Raw genomic sequence first — 24043 nt, forward strand, 5'->3', positions numbered from 1 at the left:
GCTTAATTTAAACTCTGTGTTGCGTCTATCGCCGCGTCTATGGTCGCGTCTAACATCGCGTCTAAGGGCGCGTCTAACCACGCGTCTACTCTATGTATTTACACGCGACTATAGACGTGCTAATAGACACGGCTTTTAAACCTGCTTTTCGGCGCGCCGCTCGCTTTGCTTTTCTTTTCATTACTTAAACTTCGCGAGCGGCTTCCTTCCTTCTTTATTAGCAGTTCCATAGATTCGAAGCTTAAGAGAGAGCCTCTCATACACAGTTCCAAGCTTTCACTCAAGAGAAAGGGACCGTACCTACACTTGCTTGAAAGCCTAAAGAAGAGGAGGAGTACGAACAAGGAGAAGAAACAAGTTTGGAAAAGAAAGATCCTTCCATACCTTTTTCCAAGTAAGTCCTTTTGAAGTTGTTCTTGCTTGCTCTTTCCAGTTTTGTACTTTCTCGCATCCGCGAAATGCAGGGTCTAGGTATGAGGGACACGTTCTTTTGTCGGGCGCAACGTCCTTTTCGACTTTTTAGTATTCTCGCCTGTCGGAGCGCGTCTATAGGGGCGTCTAAGGGCACGTCTAAACGCGCGTCTATCCGCGCATCTGTCTTGTTGCAGACACACACAGACGCGTCTGTAGATGCTCAGACAAACGCTCTGTTAGATGCATTTTTAAACGCACTGTTAGACGCGCTTTTAAACGCACTGTTAGACGTATTGTTAGACGGACTGTTAGACGGACTGATAGACGCGCTTTTAAACGCACTGTTAGACGGACTGTTAGACGCGCTTTTACTTGAATTGTTAAACGCTCTGTTAGACGCGTCTATAGACGCGCAGATCAGACGGGTCTATAGACGTGCTCTGACAGAGCCTGTTTTTTTTTCCCCTTTCTTCTCAGCTCCCAAAGTAATAGATTTGTTTCCTATTTTCCAGTTCAACATGTGGCCAGGAAGTGCTTCTAGCTCACCTGATCCGCAGGAATCGATTCGGAAGGATTTATATAATCTTTTAGGGCACCCTCCTAGTCCTGCGAAGTTATTATACGGGTATATGACGGGTACCCTTAACACTCCCCAGGAGTCGGCACTACAGACTCCGAGCCACCCCACACCGCCTGAGATCACCCCAGTGGAGTCCGCACAGCCGTCTTATGCCCCTTCCCCCGTACCGTCTTATGTCCCTTCCCCCATGCCGTCTTATGTCCCTTCTGCCATCCCGTCTTATGCCCCTTCCTCCATGCCGTCAGGAGGACCTTCTGTCTCGGTGAGCCGTCGACGTACTCCCCAGCCGTCGAGACTCGGTTCTCTAGCTACGAGTGGTCAGCGTAGTCTCGTGCAGTCCCCAGCTACGAGTGGCCAGCGTACGAGCTCGACATGACAGGGTAGCAGGCGTAGTAGCAGGGAGAGCGGTGGCGGATGCTGCTTTGGGCCATGTGGCGGTGAGGAGGAGGATGATTCCGATGATTTAGACGTGCCTCTGGGTGATGGTACGATTTATTATGACATCACTCAGACAGGAGGCATCTTGATGGATGCGCGGGGGAAGGACATCATGGCCTTCATGCGCTCTGTAATTGCTAACAATTAAAGAGATTTCTTTATCCACTATAAAGACCACCCAAAGAGGTTGGCTGAGGAGACCCTCGTTGCTGTTCGCTCTAGGTATCCTAACCCCCCCAATCGCCAGTTCACAGATAAATGGGCCAAGTCAAAGATTGTTATGATACTTGGCAATAAAAGATCTTCCCTTAAGAGGCAGGCACTAGCGGAGCTTGCCAGGCTTGAGGCAGGTCAACCTCCAAGGGGCCCGCCCCACACCGCTCACAAGCGTGAGTGGAAGAAGACAATGAAGTCAGCGAGGGAGGAGCCCAGTCTGCAGCACGTGGAGGCACGGAGGATCCAGATGGAGGAATATGGAAGCGCGCATTTTGGAGTAGGGGGTGTTGAATCATGGGAGGCCCAATTTGTAAGTATCGATCTCAAATTATATTGCTTATGTAGTTTATTAGGAGGTTGGTTGTTTCTTTGTACTAATCCCTCCACAAAGTGTATCGCGGTCATGCAGCTTGAGATCGTGGGCAGATACCCTACTCCAGTGGAGACAACCTACCACCGCCACCATCGCAGAGGAGATACATGGAGGCACTTCTATGATGACGGGTTGATTACTGAGGAGCAGTATACCCGAGCTACTGGACAGGCCCCCCAGGTATTTGAAAGTAATTAAATAATGCCAAAATTATAAGTAAAGATTTGATTTTTCATACATTGATATATGTTGTCCCTTGTTTACAGCCCCATGCACAAGACGACGAGGAAGACGAGGAAGGACGTGAAGAAGGGAGCGCAGAAGGGAGCGTGGAAGGCAGCAAGGATTAGTCGTAGAAGTAGTGCTACTATTCTTTTTTGTACTTAAAGCCACTGGCTTGGCTTCGTGCCTCTTGTATATAGACTCCTCTTATTTTTTGTACTTGAAGCCACATGACATGGCTTAGCTTCCTTATTTTTTGTACTTGAAGCCACATGACGTGGCTTAGCTTCGTGCTATATGTATATACAAGCACTTTTTGAGCTTTCAATTTTATTGCGTTTTGGAGTTGTAATATTTTATTTGAAATTGTAATTAAAATGCGGTTGGCTGTAAGAATTGAATTACAGAATGTGGATATGGGATTCTTGTAACTATATAGCATACACAACATACACAGTACTATTCTGTAAAATTAAAAAAAAAAAGGCGCGTCTATCAGTGCGTTTAAAAACGCGTTTATATTCGCGTCTGTCTGTTCGACTTGCGTCTATACGTGCGTTTATAAAAGCGTTTACAAGCGCGTTTATTTATGCGTCTTTGTGCGTGTCTATACGCGTGTAAGTTGCATATATAGACGCGCAATTAGACGCGGGTCTCCAGACGCGCAAATAGATGCGCAAATATTCGCGCCCGTAAGTTTTTTTTTTTAGTTCATGAAACACGTCTGTGCGCGCGTCTATTGGTGCTTTGTCTTGTTGTGATTGGTACAACACTAGAAACAATTAAAAAGCACTCAATCAATCAAGTGAGGAGATGTACTTTTTGTCCCTTTAAAGTCATTGTCTAATGAGAGACTCATATGTCCACTTCTACCAAGTAAACTAATCTCTATTTAGAACAGAATGTGATGTGTAGTTCTCATTGTACCATCGAAGGCTTGGATCAACTAGAGTCTAAATCTTCACCATCCAGTGTTAAGCCCTTCATAATCGTAATTTGCACCCCATGGTATTCATATAATAGTCACAGTGCCTCAACAGCAGTTGCGTCAATGCCATTGATTCAAAACTCAAAGTCAACACATAATATGATTTGTCATGAGGTTAAACCACCTCCCCAAGCCCCTGAAAATGTGGAAAGTTGGTAAGTTTCTCTACCTTAGAAATTAGTTGCTTTGCTCACCACTTTCCCCTACTCCTTCCCTCTTTCCCTACTCCATTTTCAGCCTCCTCCTCTTTTTTCCTACTCCTTCGTTGAAATCAAGCAACATTGCATAATGCTGAAGTTATTGTTGGACTCATAAGAGACTATGGATTCATGTTACTTTTTTTGCTAATCAGGGCTGATGGCCCTTTTTCATGAGCATTAGATCAAGCTAACCCTATTAAAAATGGTTTAGACTACCTTAATTATACATAAGATTTATTTAATATTTAATGTTGCTTTTAGCATAAGTCGAGGTTCAAGTTTTTTAAATATATAACGGTGGCTATGTTCGTTGGCTTTTCATTCATCTCCCTCTCCCCATATGTATTTTATTGTCACTTGCTTTTTTCCAATGGACCAATTTACGGTCTTTCTCTTTTTCATGTCATTGGACGGTTTTGTTTTAATGTCAATTTAGGTTTTTCCTAAAAGCCTTGAAGTTTTAAGGACAAAAAATTCAAAAAGTAAATCTATGCCAAAATTTGCAGTCTCAAGATTGGAACTTTGTACTAATCATTGGCAGTTCGCAAGAGGCATTAGCGTTAATGCCAAACCTGCTGGCCGTCGATGCTCTCTAGACTATAGAAGTCAAGGGTCAATGGAATCCAGCTGGCCCTCGACACTCTGTAGGAACCCATTTTCCTTCAAAAGCCCCGCAGCCATGCAAGCGTCTTGTCCATCAGTATTCTCCTACAGCCATGCAAGCAACCCCCTACCGCTTCCCGTTCCTCATCTTCACCTTGCTTCTCTTCCTCCTTCAGAACTCGATCACCGCCACAGCCCAGGACTGCACCTCCATCCCTACGTCGGGCTCTGGACCCATCAACGGAGCCATCAGCATTATCAAGGGGGTCAACTATTACCAACTCTTCGAGACCTGGGCGGCTCCCGCGGCTGGCCTTGATATTGTCTCGTACACAACACCTGCTTCGGATTCTCTCTCGGCTGCCGGCATCATCATAGGTCATTATTGCATTGCAATTTGCCAGACCGGACCGTCACACGATATGAATACGAAAAGTATTTAGCTTCTGAAGTAGACGTCTGACTCGGTTGTTTTACTAATAGAAAGCATATATTATACGTCGTATCCGCAGATGATTCAGCATAAATATCATTTACAGTTAGTGCGCTTCTTATATCGTTTTGTGTGAGCGTAGAGCTCGAAGTATAGAGCGCTATTCTGTTCTAGAACGATACTTGAGCACCTATGATGACTTCTTTGCAGGCATCATAGTCCAGCTATTCTCTGGGACAGCGGTCTACAACAGTGCCGCTGATGGATGCTGGAATGTGCAGGGGAACTTCTGCCTCACAGGCGGTAAGATGATCAACTATGGCTGCGAATGGGGACTCTTCACCCCCGTGAACTTCAAGTTCGGCGCCACCACTCCCGATAGCGATGGGTGGAGCCAGATTGGTGCAGAGCCGTGTGGGTTAGCCCGCTGCTTGTACGTTGGCTTGACCCAGGGAGATCCTCTTTACGCAACGGACTGCGACGATTCTGGCAGTGATGATACCCAGAAATTTATGTTTCTGCCCGTCGGCGGTTCTAATTTCCTATTCATCCACAAGGCCACCGCCCAGTGCTTGTACCTAGCATCGGATGGCATTCGAACTACCACCTGTAATGTCGACGTGAGGCTCAATTCTTACCTATGTACCTCTAACAATAGTAGTAGTAGGGCATTACAAGTCCGTTCGTTCGCTTCGAGTACTTAATTACGTTACTCTTGCAGATGGGTTGACTGATGAGATCGATAGACTGCTACTTACCAAGTCGTTCTGCTTTGCGTCCAGGACGAAACACAGCTGTTCCAATGGTGCGACCACGTCTCCGGACAATGTGTCGTTCCAAGCGGGCCTATCTTCAATCCATGTTAAAGATTACCCTCAAAGCGGCGCTTCGAGCTCATTACTACGAAGCACTACGTGCGACAGGGATGAGAGGGGGGCTTCTCGTCCCATGGTCACTTGAGAATGCCTATGTGTCATACTAGACTAGAATGTTTGAGATAACCACCCCCCAACTAAATTCTCTTAAGAGCTCTAGATTGTTTTTACATAACCCCATTTTTTAAAAATAAAATCAGTTTTTATTCTTGTACTTGGTAACCTTATTTTCTTGCATTCCCATTTATAGTCATCGTCATCATTGGTATTGCAAATATTGTGTAAAGTTTCATGCATATCATTTTGGTGTGTCTAATTCAACTCATAGGTGTCCCCCACATTATGTTAGTGAAGGGATAGTTAGAGATCACTATCTCACATGTGAGCCTCCATATGAGGAAGACAATATGCTAAATCTGAGGATCTGAATTCTTAATAGCTAGCCTAGATTTTGTTCCACAAGACAAGAGTCCTAGATAGGATGCAAATGACAAGAACCGTATATGCCTCCCAAAGATAAATCAAAGAGTGATTCAAGGATGACTAGTTGGTTTTAAATAGGGCTAATTATCTTGACTACTAGAGGAAATTAGGCTCCAAAATTGAACTATACACACCATTGAATCATAGGACACCACAAAAAGACCATACTAGGAAAAATGGGAAAATCCCACATAATTAAAACTCTTCAAATTGGTTAAAATATGCAGTTTTATATCTGTTTTGTTCAATGGAGCTTGCTTGAGATTCTCAACTTATGTTTATTTTAGTGACTTCTTTTCATGGTTTGTGGAATGTTTACAAGCGAATTGAACTGAATGCATTTGTGTGCATTCAAGTGAGCTAAGGTCGATTTAGTTTGCATGCTACTCACTGTTGTGAATCCTTTTGTTATTAGTTCCCACATTTATGATGTGCTATATACTTGGTTCAACAACCTCATCAATATTTTCATCTGCCTTTGGCTCTAGCTCTGGCATAGGTAGGTCTACCACCTCTTCCATGGACCTAGACATAGGGAGATCTCCATCTCTAGCTTTGCTATGCAAACAATGTGGAAACAGCTCCTAAAGGGAGGAACTAGCCCCTTCAAGAAAGAAGCAAGGAGGGTTGAGCTTGCAATCAGGGAGTTAAAAAATGCAACCTGCTCAAAGCAATGTGGAACCAGCCCCCTAAAGGAAAGGAGTCTTTGAGATGTAATCTATGTAATCTATTAAATTATTGCTATTCTCAATATTTTACTTGGGCAATGTATCTGTCTTAGGATAGCACTTTACAGTAATGCAATTTGTTTTAGTATAGCACTAGTTGGTTGCAGCTCGGAGGTTGGTTGCACACTAGGATATATATATATATATATATATATATTTGAGAGGAAGAGAAAGAGAAGAGAGATGGACACAAGAGTTGTGCAGTTGAGAGGAAAAGAAAGAAGAGAGAGACCGAAATAAGAGTTGCTCCCAAGAAAAGTGATTCTATTCATAGATCATAGGCATATATATAGTTGAGGACTAGGCTAAGTTAGGGCAAGCTATATATAGCTCTAACACCCCCACTCAAACTAGGCCCTCTAGCTACGGATGAAAAAACCCTTGGGGAGTACAAGGGAAAAACCCGAGCCACTATATATATCTATGTGAAAATATATATACAAAGGATGGCCATATGCCAATTTGAATGATACAGTGTAATGCTGGATGGTACAATGCAAATTGCATGTGGATAGTACAAGGACATAAGACAAGCACTTGTCCATAGTACAGTGCAAAGTATAGGCACTATGTTTGGTGCGTGATACAGTGCAAACTATGTGTGAAAAATAGAAAAATCTTCTTGGAAATCTCAACTTGTTTGAAATAGTGATGATGCATAATCAGGGCTTGAGATCTTCATCTAAATAGTAGAGCTTGTTGTCTCCAAGTTCAATCTGGTCAAACCTCCTCGAACCTTTATAATCATGCCTTCATGTTTTGCATAATTCATCCACATAAAATGACCGATTTCATGCAGTGTATATGAACACAACAAACATTCAAGTGTTTGTTTCTATTGTACCAAGGATGAATGTATGAGGAAATTGCTTCGGTCACTCCAAAGATGAGTATGGAGGGGCGATTTGAGATGTCCACAAAGACAGGGCTCAAATGTCTCTTGGGTAGTGTAAGGAATCCATAGCAACACAATAGGAAGGCCCATAAAGTTCCTGCAAATCAAGAACCAATAATCCAAAAACACAACGAGCATCCGGTCATCCTAAAGTATCGGATTTGATATGTCCATAAAGCCAGGGCTGAAATGTCGCTTGCATAGTGTAAGAAAGCCATAGTAACACAATAGAAAGGCCCATACACACAACAAGACAAAGCACCCATAGACGCGCACACAGACGTGTTTATTGAACTAAATAAAAAACTTACGGGCGCCTCTATTTGCGTGTCTATTTTTGCATCTGGAGACCCGCGTCTAACAGCGCATCTATATAGCAGACACACGCACGTATAGATGTGCATTTAGACACTTAAATAGACGCTCTGCTTAAAAATTTTAAAAATAGACAGACGCATCGTTAAACACGTGTATAGATGCGTTCTTAAACGGTCTTATAAACGCGTTTATAGATGCGCAAATAGACGCTTCCCAAACAGACAGACGTGTATATAGATGCATTTATAGATGCACTGATAGACGCGCTTTATAATATTTTTTTTTTAAATTTACAGAATATTGTGTATGTTGTGTATGCTATATAGTTACAAGAATCCCATTTCCACATTGTGTAATTCAATTCTTACAGCCAACCGCATTTTAATTACAATTCCAAATGAAACATTACAACTCCAAAACGCAATAAAATTGAAAGCTCAAAAAGTGCTTGTATGTACATATAGCACGAAGCTAAGCCACATCATGTGGCTTCAAGTACGAAAAATAAGGAAGATAAGCCACGTCATGTGGCTTCAAGTACAAAAAATAAGAGGAGTGTATATACAAGAGGCACGAAGCCAAGCCAGTGGCTTTAAGTATAAAAAAGAGTAGCTAGCACTACTTCTATGACTAATCCTCGCTCCCTTCCACGCTCCCTTCTGCGCTCCCTTCTGTGCTCCCTTTTGTGCCTCCTTCCTCGTCTTCTTCCTCGTCGTCTTGTGCATGGGCCTGTAAACAAGGAACAACATATATCAATGTATGAAAAATCAAATCTTTAATTTACTTATAATATTGACATTATTTAATTACTTTCAAATACCTCGGGGGCCGCTTCAGTAGCCCGGATATACTGCTCCTCAGTAATCAACTCGTCATGATAGAAGTGCCTCCATGTATCTCCTCTGCGATGGTGGTAGTGGTAGGCTGTCTCGATAGGAGTAGGGTATCTGCCCACAATCTCAAGCTGCAAGACGACACAATTTGCAGAGGGATTAGTACAAAGAAACAACCTCCTAATAAACTACATAAGCAATATAATTTGAGATCGATACTTACAAATTAGGCCTCCCATGATTCAACACCCCCTGCTCCAAAATGCACACTTCCATATTGCTCCATCTGGATCCTTCGTGCCTCCACGTGCTGCAGACGGGGGTCCTCCCTCGCTGACTTCATTGCTTTCTTCCACTCACGCTTGTGAGTGGTGTGGGGCGAGCCCCTTGGTGGTTGACCTCCCTCGAGCCTGGCAAGCTCTGCTAGTGCTTGCCTCTTAAGCGAAGATCTTTTATTGCCAAGTATCGTAACAATCTTTGACTTGGCCCATTTATCTGTGAATTGGCGATTGGGGGGGTTAGGATACCTAGAGCGAACTGCAGCGAGGGTCTCATCAGCCAACCTCTTTGGCTAGTCTTTGAAGTGGATAAAGCAATCTCTGTAATTGTTAGCAATTATAGAGTGCATGAAGGCCATGATGTCCTTCCCCCGCGCATCCATCAAGATGCCTCCTGTCTGAGTGATGTCATAGTAGATCGTACCATCACCCGGAGGCACGTCTAAATCATCTGAATCATCATCGTCCCCACCGCCACCCCTCCCAAAGCACTATGTGGATTGGCTACTTGATGAAATGGAGAAAGCAGAGAAAGACGAGGGAATGCATATCACAATGGAAGAATGGGAGTATGCTAGGGGATGCATGAGCAAGGTCGGTATATAGAATGTTATGCATAAGTTAGGAGCTTTCAATAATTTAGATTGCTTATTTAATTGATTTTTTCTTGGTGTAGTGCACTATGTTCAATGCTATATGGTGTGAGGGCAAGCATTTTCGAACACAACGGATTGATGATAAGAGAAACACACAAGATTGCAGCGTCATTGCTAGCTTTGAGGGAGCCAATGGAGCCATGGATGATTATTGTGGCATAATCCAAGATATTATTAAGCTTGACTTTCGACGCTTCTTTGTGTATGTTTTGGATGTAAAGTGGTTAAAGGACGTGGTGGAAAGAGGCCCTAATGCAACAATCAAATGCCATGGAAGTGGCTTTGTAACTATTGACTCCACAAAGTTTTGGCAAAGTAGGAAGGACAAACTAGTACTACCACAACAATGTGAACAGGTACTGTGCACACATATAAAAATACTCGCTTTTAAATATTTGATGCAAGAAAAATAACATGATTGTATTTGTGTTTGAATTAGGTTGTCTATCAACCAATGGTGGATAATAATAGATGGTGGCATGTCATACCTATTATGCCACATTCCAAAGTGATGTATAGTACATTTACTAATATGGAGCGTATGGAGGATGATCATGGCCATGGACGTGATGATGACCGTGATACGAGAGAGGAGGATGATCACGAGATAGGAGATATAGATATTGAGGCCATTACTCGTGAGGACGAGCCTACCATTGGTGATGCTGATTTCGATGAGCACATGAGTAGCACAAGTAGTAGTGGGTTGAATGTATTTGTAGATCTAAACACTTGTTTGGATTTTGAAGTAGATAGTTTGGCAAGGGTTTATCTCATTGAGGATGAGATTGAACCGTAGCCCATCATTGATATTGGCAAAACTATTTTACATATTGTCTCATTCTCCTCACCTCACTTAATTCTTGTATATGTGGGCTTGCAAAAAAGCATTGATGTTTTTGTTAAAATTATGTGCTTTGGTAATCATGGGCAATGTTTGGAAAGCAATGATATACACCAAAATCGCACTTTCTGTATTCTCTAGTTTGCATCTAAATACGTGTCTAAATACGCGTCTAATTCCCAGTGTAAACGTGCAAATAAACACGCTAATACACGCGCAAATAGACACGCTGATAAACACAATGTTAGACGTGCTAATATTTTCTCAGTTTAGATGTGCAAATAGACGTGTTAATACATGCGCAAATAGATGCGCTGATAAATGCAATGTTAGACAGGCCCGTATTTTCTCAGTTTAAACGTGCAAATAGATGTGTTAATACATGCACAAATAGACGAGTTGTTAGATGCGCTATTAGACGCGCCTGTAATTCCTCTACTCAAGCAACGCCTTAGACGCGCCTGCTATTTTGCGTGTCTACCAAGTGCGTCTATAGTTGCTTTGTGTTGTGATAATGATCCTACAAATTAATAACCAATAATCTAGAAACACAATGAGCATTTGGACATCTGAAAGTACCCAACATTTGAGCATCCAAGAAGTACCGAACAATTGGGCAGCCGAAAGTACCGAACAATCGAAAATATGAACAATTGGGCCTCCCAGAAGTACTGAAAACTGGGCAGCCAGAAGTACCGTACAACCAAAAATACAATGAGAATAAGCCATGCATGTATGACAAGAGACAAGCTTGTGTGGATTAGACACAACTTACATAATCATAGAGGGAATGAAAAAGTACTGAACAATCGGGCAGTCGAAAGTACTGAATAACCAGAAATATGAATAATTGGATATCCCAGAAGTACCAAACAACTGGGCAGCCAAAAGTACCGAACAATAAAAAATACAACGAGAATAATCCATGCACATATGACAAGAGGCAAGCTTGTGTGGATTAGACATAGCTTACATAATCATAGCGGGAATGAAATAACAACCTCTTCGCATCCAAAAGTACTGAACAACTGGGAAGATGAGCATCCGAGATTAAAAGAACATCCAGAAGTAACCAAGAAAATGGGCATCCAGGAACGGTGATCACGTCCAAACAAGTACTCAATAGTAATGCATATGTGCCATGTCCAAACGAGTACTTAATAAATAATCCATATGTGCCATGTCCAAACGAGTACTCAAGAAGTAATCCATATGTGTTCATCTGAAGGGCATTGAACCTTGCCACGTGCAAATGAGTACGCAATATGACCATGTCCAAATGAGTACTCAATAAGTAATCCATAGGTGTCCATCATGAAAGCCAGATAAATATGTGTCACATCCAAACGAGGAGTCAGTAATAATCCATGTACCACCTCCAGATGAGTACTCAAGTAGTTTGCCATATGCCACGTCCAAATGAGTACTCAAGCAATTAGCCATATGTGTTCATAAATATTGTCACCTGAAAGACGTTGCCACGTTCAAATGAGTATGCAATAAGTAATCCATAAATGCCATGGCCAAACGAGTACTCAATAAGTCAGCCATAGGTGTTCATCGTGAAAGACATATAAGTATACCTCACCACATAAAGGGCGAAATAAAAGTATGCCTTGCTTGAACCAATAAGTAAATACATAACATAAGTCATCAATAAGTTAATGGACAAAGAAGGAACAAATCGTTGGTCTAGCAAGACCTTGCATGCAATCGTAAATATAGATGAGTATGAAAAATAAAGTAGATGTACTCATCTTGTAGGTATCGAATGTGCATTTAGTCCGTTGGATTGTATCTAGGCATCTATGCAAACCTCCATGTACTCAGAGAAACAACTGAGTGTGATGATAAAGAACATATGAGCTCACCTTGGAAATAAACGAGTGCCTTGAAAACGACAAGAAAACATGTGAGAAGCACCTTAGCATATGTGAAGTAACGTATCCAAGGAGTAATGATATCAAAGCTAAATAGAAAAGAAACATTGAAAGAAAACATGTCAGAATGTTAACAACGTAAAACATTCGGCAAGTCCTTTTCTTTCATAGCATGGACCAACTTATGAAAGTGAAGCTAGTGTTGAATACATGACGAGAAAGTCAAGCAAGATGTTAGCTTATAAGAGAGAAGGAAACATTAGATCGACATTTTCTTTTACATATCAAGCACACCTACATGATATTTACCCTACTCCAGATCAAATACAATGGATGGCCTATAGGCATGCTTGATTAATAAAGATGAAAGAGAACTTGCTTTCAAAATCATAAGATAATTGAAAGTAACTCACCTTCAAAATAACATAAAACATTTAGGAAATCAAAAGTAAATGATAAGATAATCGAAGAAAATTTAGGGTTCAAAACAATACAAAATATTTTGGAAGCTCCTTTGAATTAATCAGCTCATGCTGAAAGTAAAGCTTGATATAGAATATTTGGCAAGTCTCTTTAACCGAGATTTATGGAAACTTGAAGCTGTAGCTAAACTTGCTAGCAATTCATAATAATACATGTGCACAAAACATATGAATGTAGGGAATACAAATAGCATAGCCTTTCAAGTAGAATATCAAGAACAAAGCATTGTACTAAACTATGATGATATCATGGTTCTCAATCATGTACAACATTAAAGAAGGTTGGTTTATCTCTATACCAACAGGCAAAGAAAAGCTCCAACACATAGATGTATGTCATAGTGATTGTTGAAAAACAATCATGTTTTGTGAGGCACTCGAGTATAGATATTGATATAGCTCTTTGGTTGAAGGATGTTCTATGAATGTTGAGTAGCAAAGCACTTACACAAAGGCTCAGCAAGCAATGAACTAAATAAGAAACTTATCAGTAAAGGATGCACTAAATAAAAACTAGCTTAATATATGTAAAGCATCATTACCTTTTACTTTTGCAAAAGTAGCATGAAACCACAAGTGTTGAAGTGCTAAACTCTTGTTTTCACTGATGACCGAATAGAAATAAAAAATTGCTTTCATATGATAGATAACCTTTTGTCCAAGTGATTTTCTCAATCAACTTTCTGGTTTGTTGAACGTATATAATTATCATTGCAAAAGCATGTAGATTGGGCTATCTTACTCTTAACAACAAGATTGACTCTACTTGGCATCGATTAGATAAGATCTGGATCCCTAAAGATTGACTACGCTTACAACAACGATCCTACTAAATATAAATATAAAAATATATATGTATATACAAAATTATATTGAATATAAATAACTATATAACTATGTAATTAAACTATATAAATAAAATATAACTAGACAAACTATATAAACTATATTTACATATGAACTATAAAAAGTAATCTATATAAATTAAAGTGTACATACCATGTACAAATACAAGAATATATGTAGCACAAAACTACAACGCACATAAGAATATATACAAGAAAACTATGATACATAATATCTAAATGTTAGATATATTAAATATACAAATATAAATATAGTTCATATGTGAAATCTAAATATATGGAATATACCAATATGTGAAAAATGTAAGTTTAAATATAGCAAAAATCATATAAGTATAAATACAATTAAATAAGTATAAAAATAGCTAAATTTATATAAGTAGAAATATCTAAGTCTAAATAAAATATATAAGTATAAATATAACTAAAATATAGATTATAACTACTATAATATACACATATAACTAGAATACATATATAACCTATATAAATATATAAATAACCAAACATGTGAAATATCTAAGTGTAAATATAGCTAAAAGATAAAGTATAACTAATATAAAATATAAATAAAACAAATAAGTAGCCTTATTAACGAAAATATACCTAATAAAAAATACAAATAACTTATGTTGTAAGAACCTTGTTGTGGAAAATTAGAAGAAAATAAAAACTTGACTTGACTCCTTCATATCCCCCCTCCTTCAGCCTGTTTCTTATCCTTTTCTCTTACTCCTGGATGGGCTGAGCTCCATGGCCTAGCCTAGGGGTTAGGAATCATCTAGGAGATTCCCTCAAGCTGATATCACTCAAAATGTACCCTAGGAGCTCCCTCTTTGGCCACAGTTGTGCCTCAACTATCTACTGTTCCAGACTAGTTTTTCCATACACAGATTTTGCCTTTAATGATGTTGGAGAGAAAAATGTAGCTTATATAAATAGCAAATTTATTTTTACTTTGGCCATAGTTGTGCCTCAACTATCTACTGCTCTAGACTAGTTTTTCCATAGACAAAGAATCGACCATAACCTTTTGAGGTTACTCAAATCATTTCAAAGTAAAAATAAATTTGCTATTTATATAAGCTACATTTTTCTCTCCAACATCAAAGGCAAAATCTGCACCATTTGGCCACTGTGAGCATCACAAGAAGGGGGGTCCCTAGCAAACTGTCATTTTTTTGTACAATGAATGACATAAAAGTAGAGAAGTAGCCTTCATATGCTACCAAACTTGCATCACCTTTTCCTAACACTAGGAAAAAAGAGGTCATACTTTTTCTCTAAGAGCTAATTCTCTTGCTCAAGAAAAATAACAATGAATTGAAGCAAGAATTTCAAGATCTAGAGGAGAGAGTGAAAGGGAATGAGCTGAAGCTAAACAAGTCAACTCCCATTTCAGTTTTAGATGATGAATTAGTATCTAGAAAAATTGAAGAGATGCATAAGAAGCTCAAGGGAGAGATCCGAGAGAATCTCAAGGGAGAGATCAATGGAGAAGTAAAGAGCTCCTTAGACTCTACACGATTACAGAAGGAAGTAAAGGAGCAAGCTGAAAGGTTGCTCAACTCAAAGAAGCTCATGATTGGAGGACTACCAGACAACTGGAATGTAGCAGAGGATTCTTGGGAAGAGACCCATGAAAAACTCAACAAAGCTTTACCTCGGGGGGCTCTCTATATGTAAATCCTCTATATAACGTTTCAAAGCCTAATTTAAAAGTCCCTTATTTGTGAATTGTTCATGAATAAAACACACCCTTTTTCTATTCAATCTGTGAATAGCCCCATTAAATGGTGCCCTTATGTATGTAAAGAATGTGTAAAATAAATATGAAAAAACCCCCTTTTGTTGAACCCACGTGCTATGCTTACATATTTATGAGTGACCCCCCGAGAGCTTTACCAAGCATAGATTTGGGTGATCTCAACTTTGAGATAGCTAAAGAAGGAGCACATGGAATTCTTATCTCTGAGTCAAGGGATGAAAGAACATAGGTTCTTAGACAATCCAAAAAGTTGAAAGGTCTACAGGTGTGGATTACAAAGGAACTCACAAAGAATCAACTAAGAAACAAAAGCTCAAAACTAGCAAAGGTGAAGGAGGCCAGAAAAGAAGACAAATGAGCTATCTACAGAGATGGCAAGGCTTTGATCAATGATTTTAAAGTTAAACCAATAGACCCTCAATCTATAACTAATGTATGATCCAAATTTGTTTTCTTCTTCTTTTGTTTACTGGTTGAAACAAGTGTAAAGGGACCTTGACATGGTTATATCTTGTCTTTTGAGACATAATACAAAAAACGTTTTTTTTGCTTTAAAAGACAAATAAAAAATAACTTAGTATAACAGATGAAAGAATGAACTAAGAGTCACTACTCATTCCCTCATAGATGTGGTGTGCCTTTTCTTGTTTATACATCTATTGTAGCAGATCATTTTAAGGCCTCCTTCATGAAGTCATGATTTCACTCTCGAATTTGTGTGCTAAATATTTGGCATCGAGGAGTGATCAAGCTTCTCAGTACCCTTTGCAATCACAGTACATATCCAAAGACACCACACAATAGGATACCAGAATTGACCATGCATAGATCACTTCAAAAGAAGTGCTTGCTTCACAGATTTCTTTCTTGGACCGATTGTAGGAGGAAGATAGCCAAGATACCTCTTTGATCTCTAGCTTTGATGTGCAAACATCTATTCAAACTAAAGGAAAGAACCAGTAGTACCTGAGAGTAGTGGTGGGGTTGTTCAAAGTAAGGGAAAAGGACCAGTGGCAGCAGTAGTGAGGTGGTAGTAGAGAGTAGTGGTGGCACACATGATGTGCAGGAGAAGGAGCATGGGGAAATTTCTCTCGAGTGAATTGGGTACCCATTATGGGAACAAAATCAAGGTGGACTTGTTGCAGCAAGTGATGGATAGCAGTATAGTGAGAGCAAATTCAGAGCTCCCATTGATATCCTTGTGTAGGCTTGTCATCATAAACGAGGCCATCAGGACAGTGGGTGACAACCTAGGAGCTCTCAAGGACATGTTTGATTTGCAAGAATATAGAGATAGTAGGGGTGAGTTTCTTATGTCTCTTGGGCACCTGGGTGAGCCTAACCTCATATGAGCTAACACCGCAATAGTGGGCCACCAAGAATTTGAGAACAACCTTAATTCAAAACCAGATTGGGTGCACCTAATGGGTAGAAAATTCTTGGTTTGGGATGGCAACCATAGACTAAAGGATTGGATAGGGCAGATCAGCACATGTACCTTTGCTTGTTTTTAGTCTATGTGACATTATGCTCATGCGGAAAAAGAGAAGGAGCTTATGCATAAAAAGAGAAAGAGGAGCTTATGCGGAAAAAGAGAAGGAGCTTATGCGGAAATAGAGAATGAGAGAAGCATAAGCTTCTCTCATTCTCGATTTCCGCATAAGCTTATGCGGAAACTTAAGCTCATGCGGAAACTTAAGCATAAGCTCATGCTCATGCATGAGCATAAGCTCCGCATAAGCTCCTTCTCTTTTTCCGCATAAGCATAAGCATAAGCTCATGCTTATGCTCATGCGGAAAAAGAGAAGGAGCTTATGCGGAAATAGAGAATGAGAGAAGCATAAGCATCTCTCATTCTCTATTTCCGCATAAGCTCACGCATAAGCATAAGCTCATGCGGAAACTTAAGCATAAGCTCATGCTCATGCATGAGCATAAGCATGAGCTTATGCTTATGCTTATGCATAGCATAAGCATAAGCTCATGCTTATGCTCATGCGGAAAAAGAGAAGGAGCTTATGCATAAAAGGAGAAACTAAACTTATGCGGAAAAAGAGCTTATGCGGAAAAGGAGCTTATGCGGAAAAAGAGCTTATGCGGAAAAAGAGCTCATGCTTATGCTCATGCTCATGCTGGAGCTTATGCGGAAAAAGAGCTTATGCGAATGAGAGAAGCATAAGCATAAGAGAAGAGGGAAAAAAGAGAAGGGGGAAAAAGGAGAAAAATAGAAGGGGGAAGAAGGAAAGAGAGAGAGGGGAAGAGAGGGTTCCTACGCCCATCACTGCAGCTAGCGCTTAAGGCGCTAGCTGCAGGCCAATGCAAATAACAAAAATAATAAATGGAAAGAAGAGGAAGCACTTACCTGTAAAAGTATGTCCCGCTCGGTGTAGTGGATTGGCCCTACAAAAGAGAGAAAACAACCCATTTTTTCAAATAAGATGTTAGTGGAAAGAGGAGATTACAAAAGCAACTTCTTGAAAGGAGACAAGGAAAGAGGAGATTGAGGAGACAAGGAAAGGAGGAGATTGAAGAGACAAGGAGAAAGAGAAGGAAGAGAAATACAGAAAGAAGAGGTGAGTTTTCTTTCTTTCTTTCTTGAAATCTCGTTTTTTGTTTCAATCCTTTCAAATCAAGCATGAAAACTAGTTTACAGGTTTAGCAATACAAGTAGAAACACTCATAAAACCAAAGCTAACAAACAAACAACCTACATTGTTGAAACAAACTCACCTCTTGAAGAACTTTCTTTCAGGAAACCAAAGAGGGAAAAGGAGAGAGAGGGAGTACAAGAGGTAGGAGAAGGGTGAGGAGTGGAAAATAGAGTGGGAGGTTGCTTGGAATAGATGGGAGGTCGTCGAAAATGGGTGGGAGGAGATTTTGGGTTGCTTACTTTGAGAGATTAGGAATGGATTGAGCAAAACGCCGCGCGTTTCGGCGTTTCAGGTTTTAACCCACAGCGTCGCTATATAGCGACGCTTATTCGTCGCTATATAGTGACGGAACAGAGCGTCGCTATATAGCGACGCTTACTGTTCATTTTTTTTATATGGCCTCAAGTGAAGCTCAAACATGCTATGCTTATAATTGTCAATATCTCCTCTTACTATATAGCCTTACTATATAGGATTTTTTGTTTCAATCCTTACTATATAGCGACGTCATTCTTTTTATATGGCCTCAAGAGAAGCTCAAACATGCTATGCTTATAATTGTCAATATCTCCTCTTCATGCTTATGTTGTGATTTTATAAGTGTAGATGGAAGGGACGAGTGGAAGCTCATCCGATGATGCGCCAACGCCCGGGAGCACGAAGTGGCTTACGGAGAGGTTATACTGTCATTGCACTCATTGCAAGCGAGAAGTACGACATCAACGTCATATTATCATGCGCCACTTGCGGATGTATGGAGAGGAGCCGGAACCAGTACCCCCCGTTGGTGTTGCACATGTTGATGGATTATCGGTAAGTCAAAGCTATTTAAGTTCACAATCTTATTGTATACCAGGAAATAGAAGATCTTATATTTACACGAATGAGCTTATGACAGGATGAGGAGGGTGACGAGGGTACACATATACCTTCTCACTTTCAACAAGACTATAGTCTCCCGGATGACGACGAGGGTATGGTCGACATGATGGATTCCATTTTTAGGGGCACTACATCCCACGTACACGTGATGTCAGAGTCTGAGGTCAAAATGTGAGAGTTGCAATCAACACAATTGTACGAGGGTGCTAGGATGTCTAAACTACGTGCTTGTCTCTCAATCTTGAATCTACAAGTACAGTATGGGTGGTCGGATACAAGTGTCTCGGCCTTAATGAGGTTAGCCCTTGCATTAATTTGACTCATTATTTGGATATTGTTTGTTTTGAGAAGCATCATTTGGATAGTGTGTTTGTCATAGGTTGCTCCAGAAGATGTTGCGCTTGCACCAAATACCATACCCGCATCAAGAGATGAAGCGAAAAAGATGCTAACAATGGTGGGTATGGATTATGATACCATCCATGCTTGCCGTAATGATTGTATTCTCTTTTGTCGTGAGCATGGAGATTTGGCTAGTTGTCCAAAGTGTGGGGAACAACGATATAGAGATGACTTGCAGGGTGAGCGGATACCGGTAAAGGTCTTAAGACACTTTCCCATCATTGCAAGAATACAACACATGTTTCGATGCAAATCCATAGCGGAGTTGATGACATGGCATGCATCTCATCGGTCCACTGATCACACATTGAGGATTCCCGCAGATTGTGCAGCTTGGAAGCACATAGATAATCAGTGGCCGGACTTTGCGAGAGAGCCACGCAACTTACATCTTGGGCTAGCCATGGACGGCGTGAATCCTTTCGGGTTACGCTCGACATCTTGGTCGACATGGCCCATAGTCGTGGTGAATTACAATATCCCACCATGGCTAACAATAAAAAAGGGACACCTCATGCTTGCACTACTTGTGCCAGGAAAGTACAAGGCAAAAAACATGGACGTGTACATGGCACCTTTGATAGAGGAGTTACAGATATTATGGAGAGGAGTGCAGGTCTTTGATATTTCCAGAGCTCCTAGGCATACCAATGATATTTTGGTCAGGGGTATCTTGATGTGGACCATGCATGACTACCTAGGATATGGAGAGTGCGCAGGTACGTGGTTATGTCTTTACATGTACAATGAGGGATTATGCTTTTTTTACTCTCTTTTGCACGCATGTCTTGTACTAACATATTCATGCACGCGTGCAGGACTTGTTACAAGTGGGTACCATGCTTGTCCTGTTTGTGGACCCGCTCTGAAATCGCTTGCACGCTACTCCAAACATATGAGGAAAAATGTTTATGAAGGTCATGCTCGATACCTTCCGCTCGACCATCTCGCACGTGGAGGTCAGCTTGATCCACCACCATCATATTTGAAAGCAAGTGATTGGATTTAAGCTTGGAGGGCGAATGGAGAGGAACCTCCTCCTGGTATGAAGAGGCTATCGATCTTTCACAAGCTTCCTTATTGAGATCAGTTACAAATCAATCATCTCTTGGATCCCATGCATATCTTCAAGAATGTGGGGGCTACCATTTGGGCACACTTGGTTGGTTCCAAGGACTCGAGAGGAGTGCAAGAAGACTTGCGTGCTATGAATAGGATGTCTCGTTTGTGGCCCCAAGTGCATGCTTCAGGAAAAGTTGTCCTCCCGAAAGCAACGTGGATCCTCTCTACGAGGGAGGAGGCAGCGATCCAAGGCAGACATTGCCTCTTTTCAAACACCGACAGGGTACATGCGTTGCTTGAAAGGAGCATTTTCAAAGGACAATAAGCTTAGTGGCCTCAAGTCCCATGATTGGCACAAGGTCTTACAGGTATTCTAAGTAGAATTAGTGTACCGATAATAGTGATGCGTTAGCGTAATTATTATTATGTTATATTTTTGACATGATTTCATTGTTGCTTTGATAGTTCATCCTTCCAATTACAATAAAAGGGTGCTTACAAGAAGATGTTAGAAATGCTATATTCAAGATCTGTGGTATTGTGAGGTATGCTTACTATCAAATCGCATTATGTATTTTCTTAATGGACATGTGAGATAGGTGGATATCTCAAATATCTTACATATGCATGGACATGTGAAATAGGTGGATATCTCAAAAAGATATCTCTATATCGAGCATCGAGAAGGCTAGGGTGGAATACATCAAAGCCGTATGCTTGCTTGAGAAGCACTTTCCCTCAAGCATTATGACAACTCAAGTCCACTTGCTTGTGCACATAGTTGATGAGGTGGCTATAGCAAGTACCGTTCATAATCGATGGATGTTTTTTCTCGAGCGGTTTATGAAAACTTTAAAGGGGTTTGTAAGACAAAGAGCAAGACCGGAAGCAAGCATGGCAGAGGGATGGCTTGTGCAAGAGTCATTAGTATATATCACAGAGTTTCTTGCATCCACGGATCCTGATATGCCGCAAGCTTGGCACAACAAAGATGATGATCGCATCATTGGCGAGGTCCCCCAAGGAAAAGGGATTGAAAGAAAGATGAGCGAAGAGCAAATGGAGAAATTCAATAAGTTTTGTATCCTCAATAGCCCTGAGATGCAGAAGTGGATTGAGAGATATGAAGTGGCCAAAGCAGAAAGAATAAATGCAAGGAAGAGATTCAGAGTAATGTACAGGCGATCACAACCCTATCCACGAGATCTGGCTCTTCTCCCTACTCACATGTCACTTGATTGGCTACAACTGGCTGTACGTAAAGCCGAACGTGATGGAGAGACAATAAACGAGCGCGAGCGGGAGTTATCATCTGGATGTATGGTGCATGTAAGTTTCTTATCTCTTGACGTAATTAAGTAATTATTTGTGGCAATATATGCTATAAAATAGGTGCATCTTCATTGTTTTAATGATGCTCTTTTATAGTACAAAAAGTACAGTGCATTATGGTCATATGGACGACATTTTCGCGTGGAACGCATCGATTCAAAGAGAGTCACGTATGATTGTGGAGTCATGGCTAACTTCACACAAGATAGCCGAGCAAGTGCTTCGGATACCAATCTTCTCTCCTCACAGTTGGATTATTGTGGAACCATACGCGACATCTATGAAATTGATTTCAGACGATTTACTATTTTTATTCTTGATGTAAAATGGTTTAGAACTACTTACAACGGTCCCCATGCGACAGTGAGAAAAGATAGTAGCGGTCTCTTTGCAATAGACTCCACCAAACATTGGACCGATGAAAGTGATACTTTTGTTCTTTCCGAGCACTATGAGCAGGTGCATACTAATGATTTAATTAGTCGAAGCTTTCGTTTTTAAAGTCCATTGATATATATATAATTGACAACATTTGGCACCCATCTTCAATATAGGTGGTTTTTCATCCGGATCGTTCTGATCCAAGATGGTGGTACGTGATCCAAGTTGCACCACGAAGTAAGCAAATTTTTGAAGATCGAGATGTGGATATGGAGATGCCACTACCAATGCCGGATCCAATTGATGAATCTAGCGAAGAAGATGTAGATCACCATATGAGGCAAGAGGAAGATGCACATAATGACATCGCACGGGAGGAGGATGGAGATCACGATATTGACGAGGAGGACAACAATCATCAAGATCAATCACCACACTTAAGCTTTATTGAAGAAGACGATCAAATACTTTTAGGTGAACGTACGATACTAGAGTACGATGATGATATAGGAGATCAACTCGGTATAGAGTTGGAGATAGACTTGCTTGGTGCCTTAGACTTGGCTCAAGATGAAACAGTTGATGTAAATGCTCTTATTTGATTTTTCTCATCTCAAACTTGGACATGAATATATGAGCTTCAAAGGCTTGATGTACATGCTCTCATTTTTTTATTCTTTATGAGCTCAAACATGTATGAAAATTTAAAAAGTTTTGTCATTGGAAAAAACTAATTTTTAAGGCCTTAAAAAAAAAAAAAAGCCTCTCTGTAAAAACGTCGCTATAATATTTTGTCTCAGTGTCGCTATATAGCGACTTTTAACAAAAGTCGCTATATAGCGACGATTTGTGAAACCCGATTTTTATACCGACGATTAATGCTAAGCGGGCGCTAATCGTCGGTACGTAAACGTCGCAATAGGATGCGTGTGTAGTAGTGGGCAAATGGATCGCGTATTGTGGTCACATTTAGCTTGTGGTAGTTGACACAAATCCGCAATTTCTTATTTTTCGTTGGTACAATGACAATCGGGGAAATCCACTCTGGATTTTCAATTGGTGCGATGAATCACACCCGTAGCAATCGCTCTAGTTCTTCACGCACTTGCTTGGCCATGTGCGGATTCATACGATACCTCTATATCTTTGTCGGAGTCACATTTGGTTTGAGGTTGACTCGGTGTTGGTAAAATTTTGGATTCAGACCCTTCATATCTACATAGTCCTAGGCAAACACATCGAAAAATTCTCGCAAGAGGGCAATCAATTCGCTACGGAATTCAGTTGTCAAAAAAATGCTGACTTTGACTGGTTTAGATGCTCCATCCAAAACCGTATCCAAAGCTCATCTAAAGCATCTTCTTGAATTCACGTGACTCTACTCATCTGTTCTTCAAATTCCCTCTCTTGCTGCAGGAGATCCCGTATATCCAATTCTGCTACGCTAATCACGTCCGCCAAAAACTTTGATGCATGTAATTGTTTGTAATTCCTTCCACATCAATGGTGAAGATAGGAACTAACTCCGGATTTTCTTTGAGAAAGGCTTCCTCCTCATCATCCTCCAATCTGTCCACTATGTTCACCATCTCAGCCAACACAGGTCAGACTGCATCTGCCAATGGTGCTACCACTCCCATTGTGACCCGCACTTTCTTCTTTCCTCTCCGCACTACAATGACATTATGCTCCCAATTTTGCTTGACTTTTGCTTGTCGCAACCAAGGCCTACCCAAGAGGATGCTATACTCTGGTGTTGTGGCTTCCATGTTAAGCACCACAAAGGACACCACGAATGATATGCCTGCCACCTCTAGAACAATAGCCCACAAGATTCTGAGTGATCGAACCCAGCGTTGATCAGCCATGCAGACTAATAATGGCACCGGCTCCCAAGACATCCATCCCATTTCTTGGTAGGACTTCAAAGTGACAATATTGACCCCCGAACTGCCATCTA

The 24043-nt window shown here is 40.7% G+C and overlaps 1 protein-coding gene across 1 annotated transcript; it reads left to right on the top strand.

Annotated features, from left to right (window-relative positions):
• The first annotated feature begins 4147 nt into the window (after nucleotides 1-4147).
• Nucleotides 4148-5333, top strand: LOC147881943 (uncharacterized). The gene is made up of 3 exons (XM_087401484.1): nucleotides 4148-4412; nucleotides 4678-5087; nucleotides 5250-5333. Exons 1-3 carry the CDS (start codon nucleotides 4148-4150, stop codon nucleotides 5331-5333), a joined length of 759 nt encoding a protein of 252 aa, XP_087257610.1.
• Nucleotides 5334-24043: the final 18710 nt, after the last annotated feature.

The sequence above is a fragment of the Dipteris shenzhenensis genome, chromosome 30 (genome assembly GCF_047967505.1).
Source record: "Dipteris shenzhenensis isolate YYH24624 ecotype China chromosome 30, Dip_SZ_1.0, whole genome shotgun sequence".
Classification (NCBI taxonomy): domain Eukaryota; kingdom Viridiplantae; phylum Streptophyta; class Polypodiopsida; order Gleicheniales; family Dipteridaceae; genus Dipteris; species Dipteris shenzhenensis.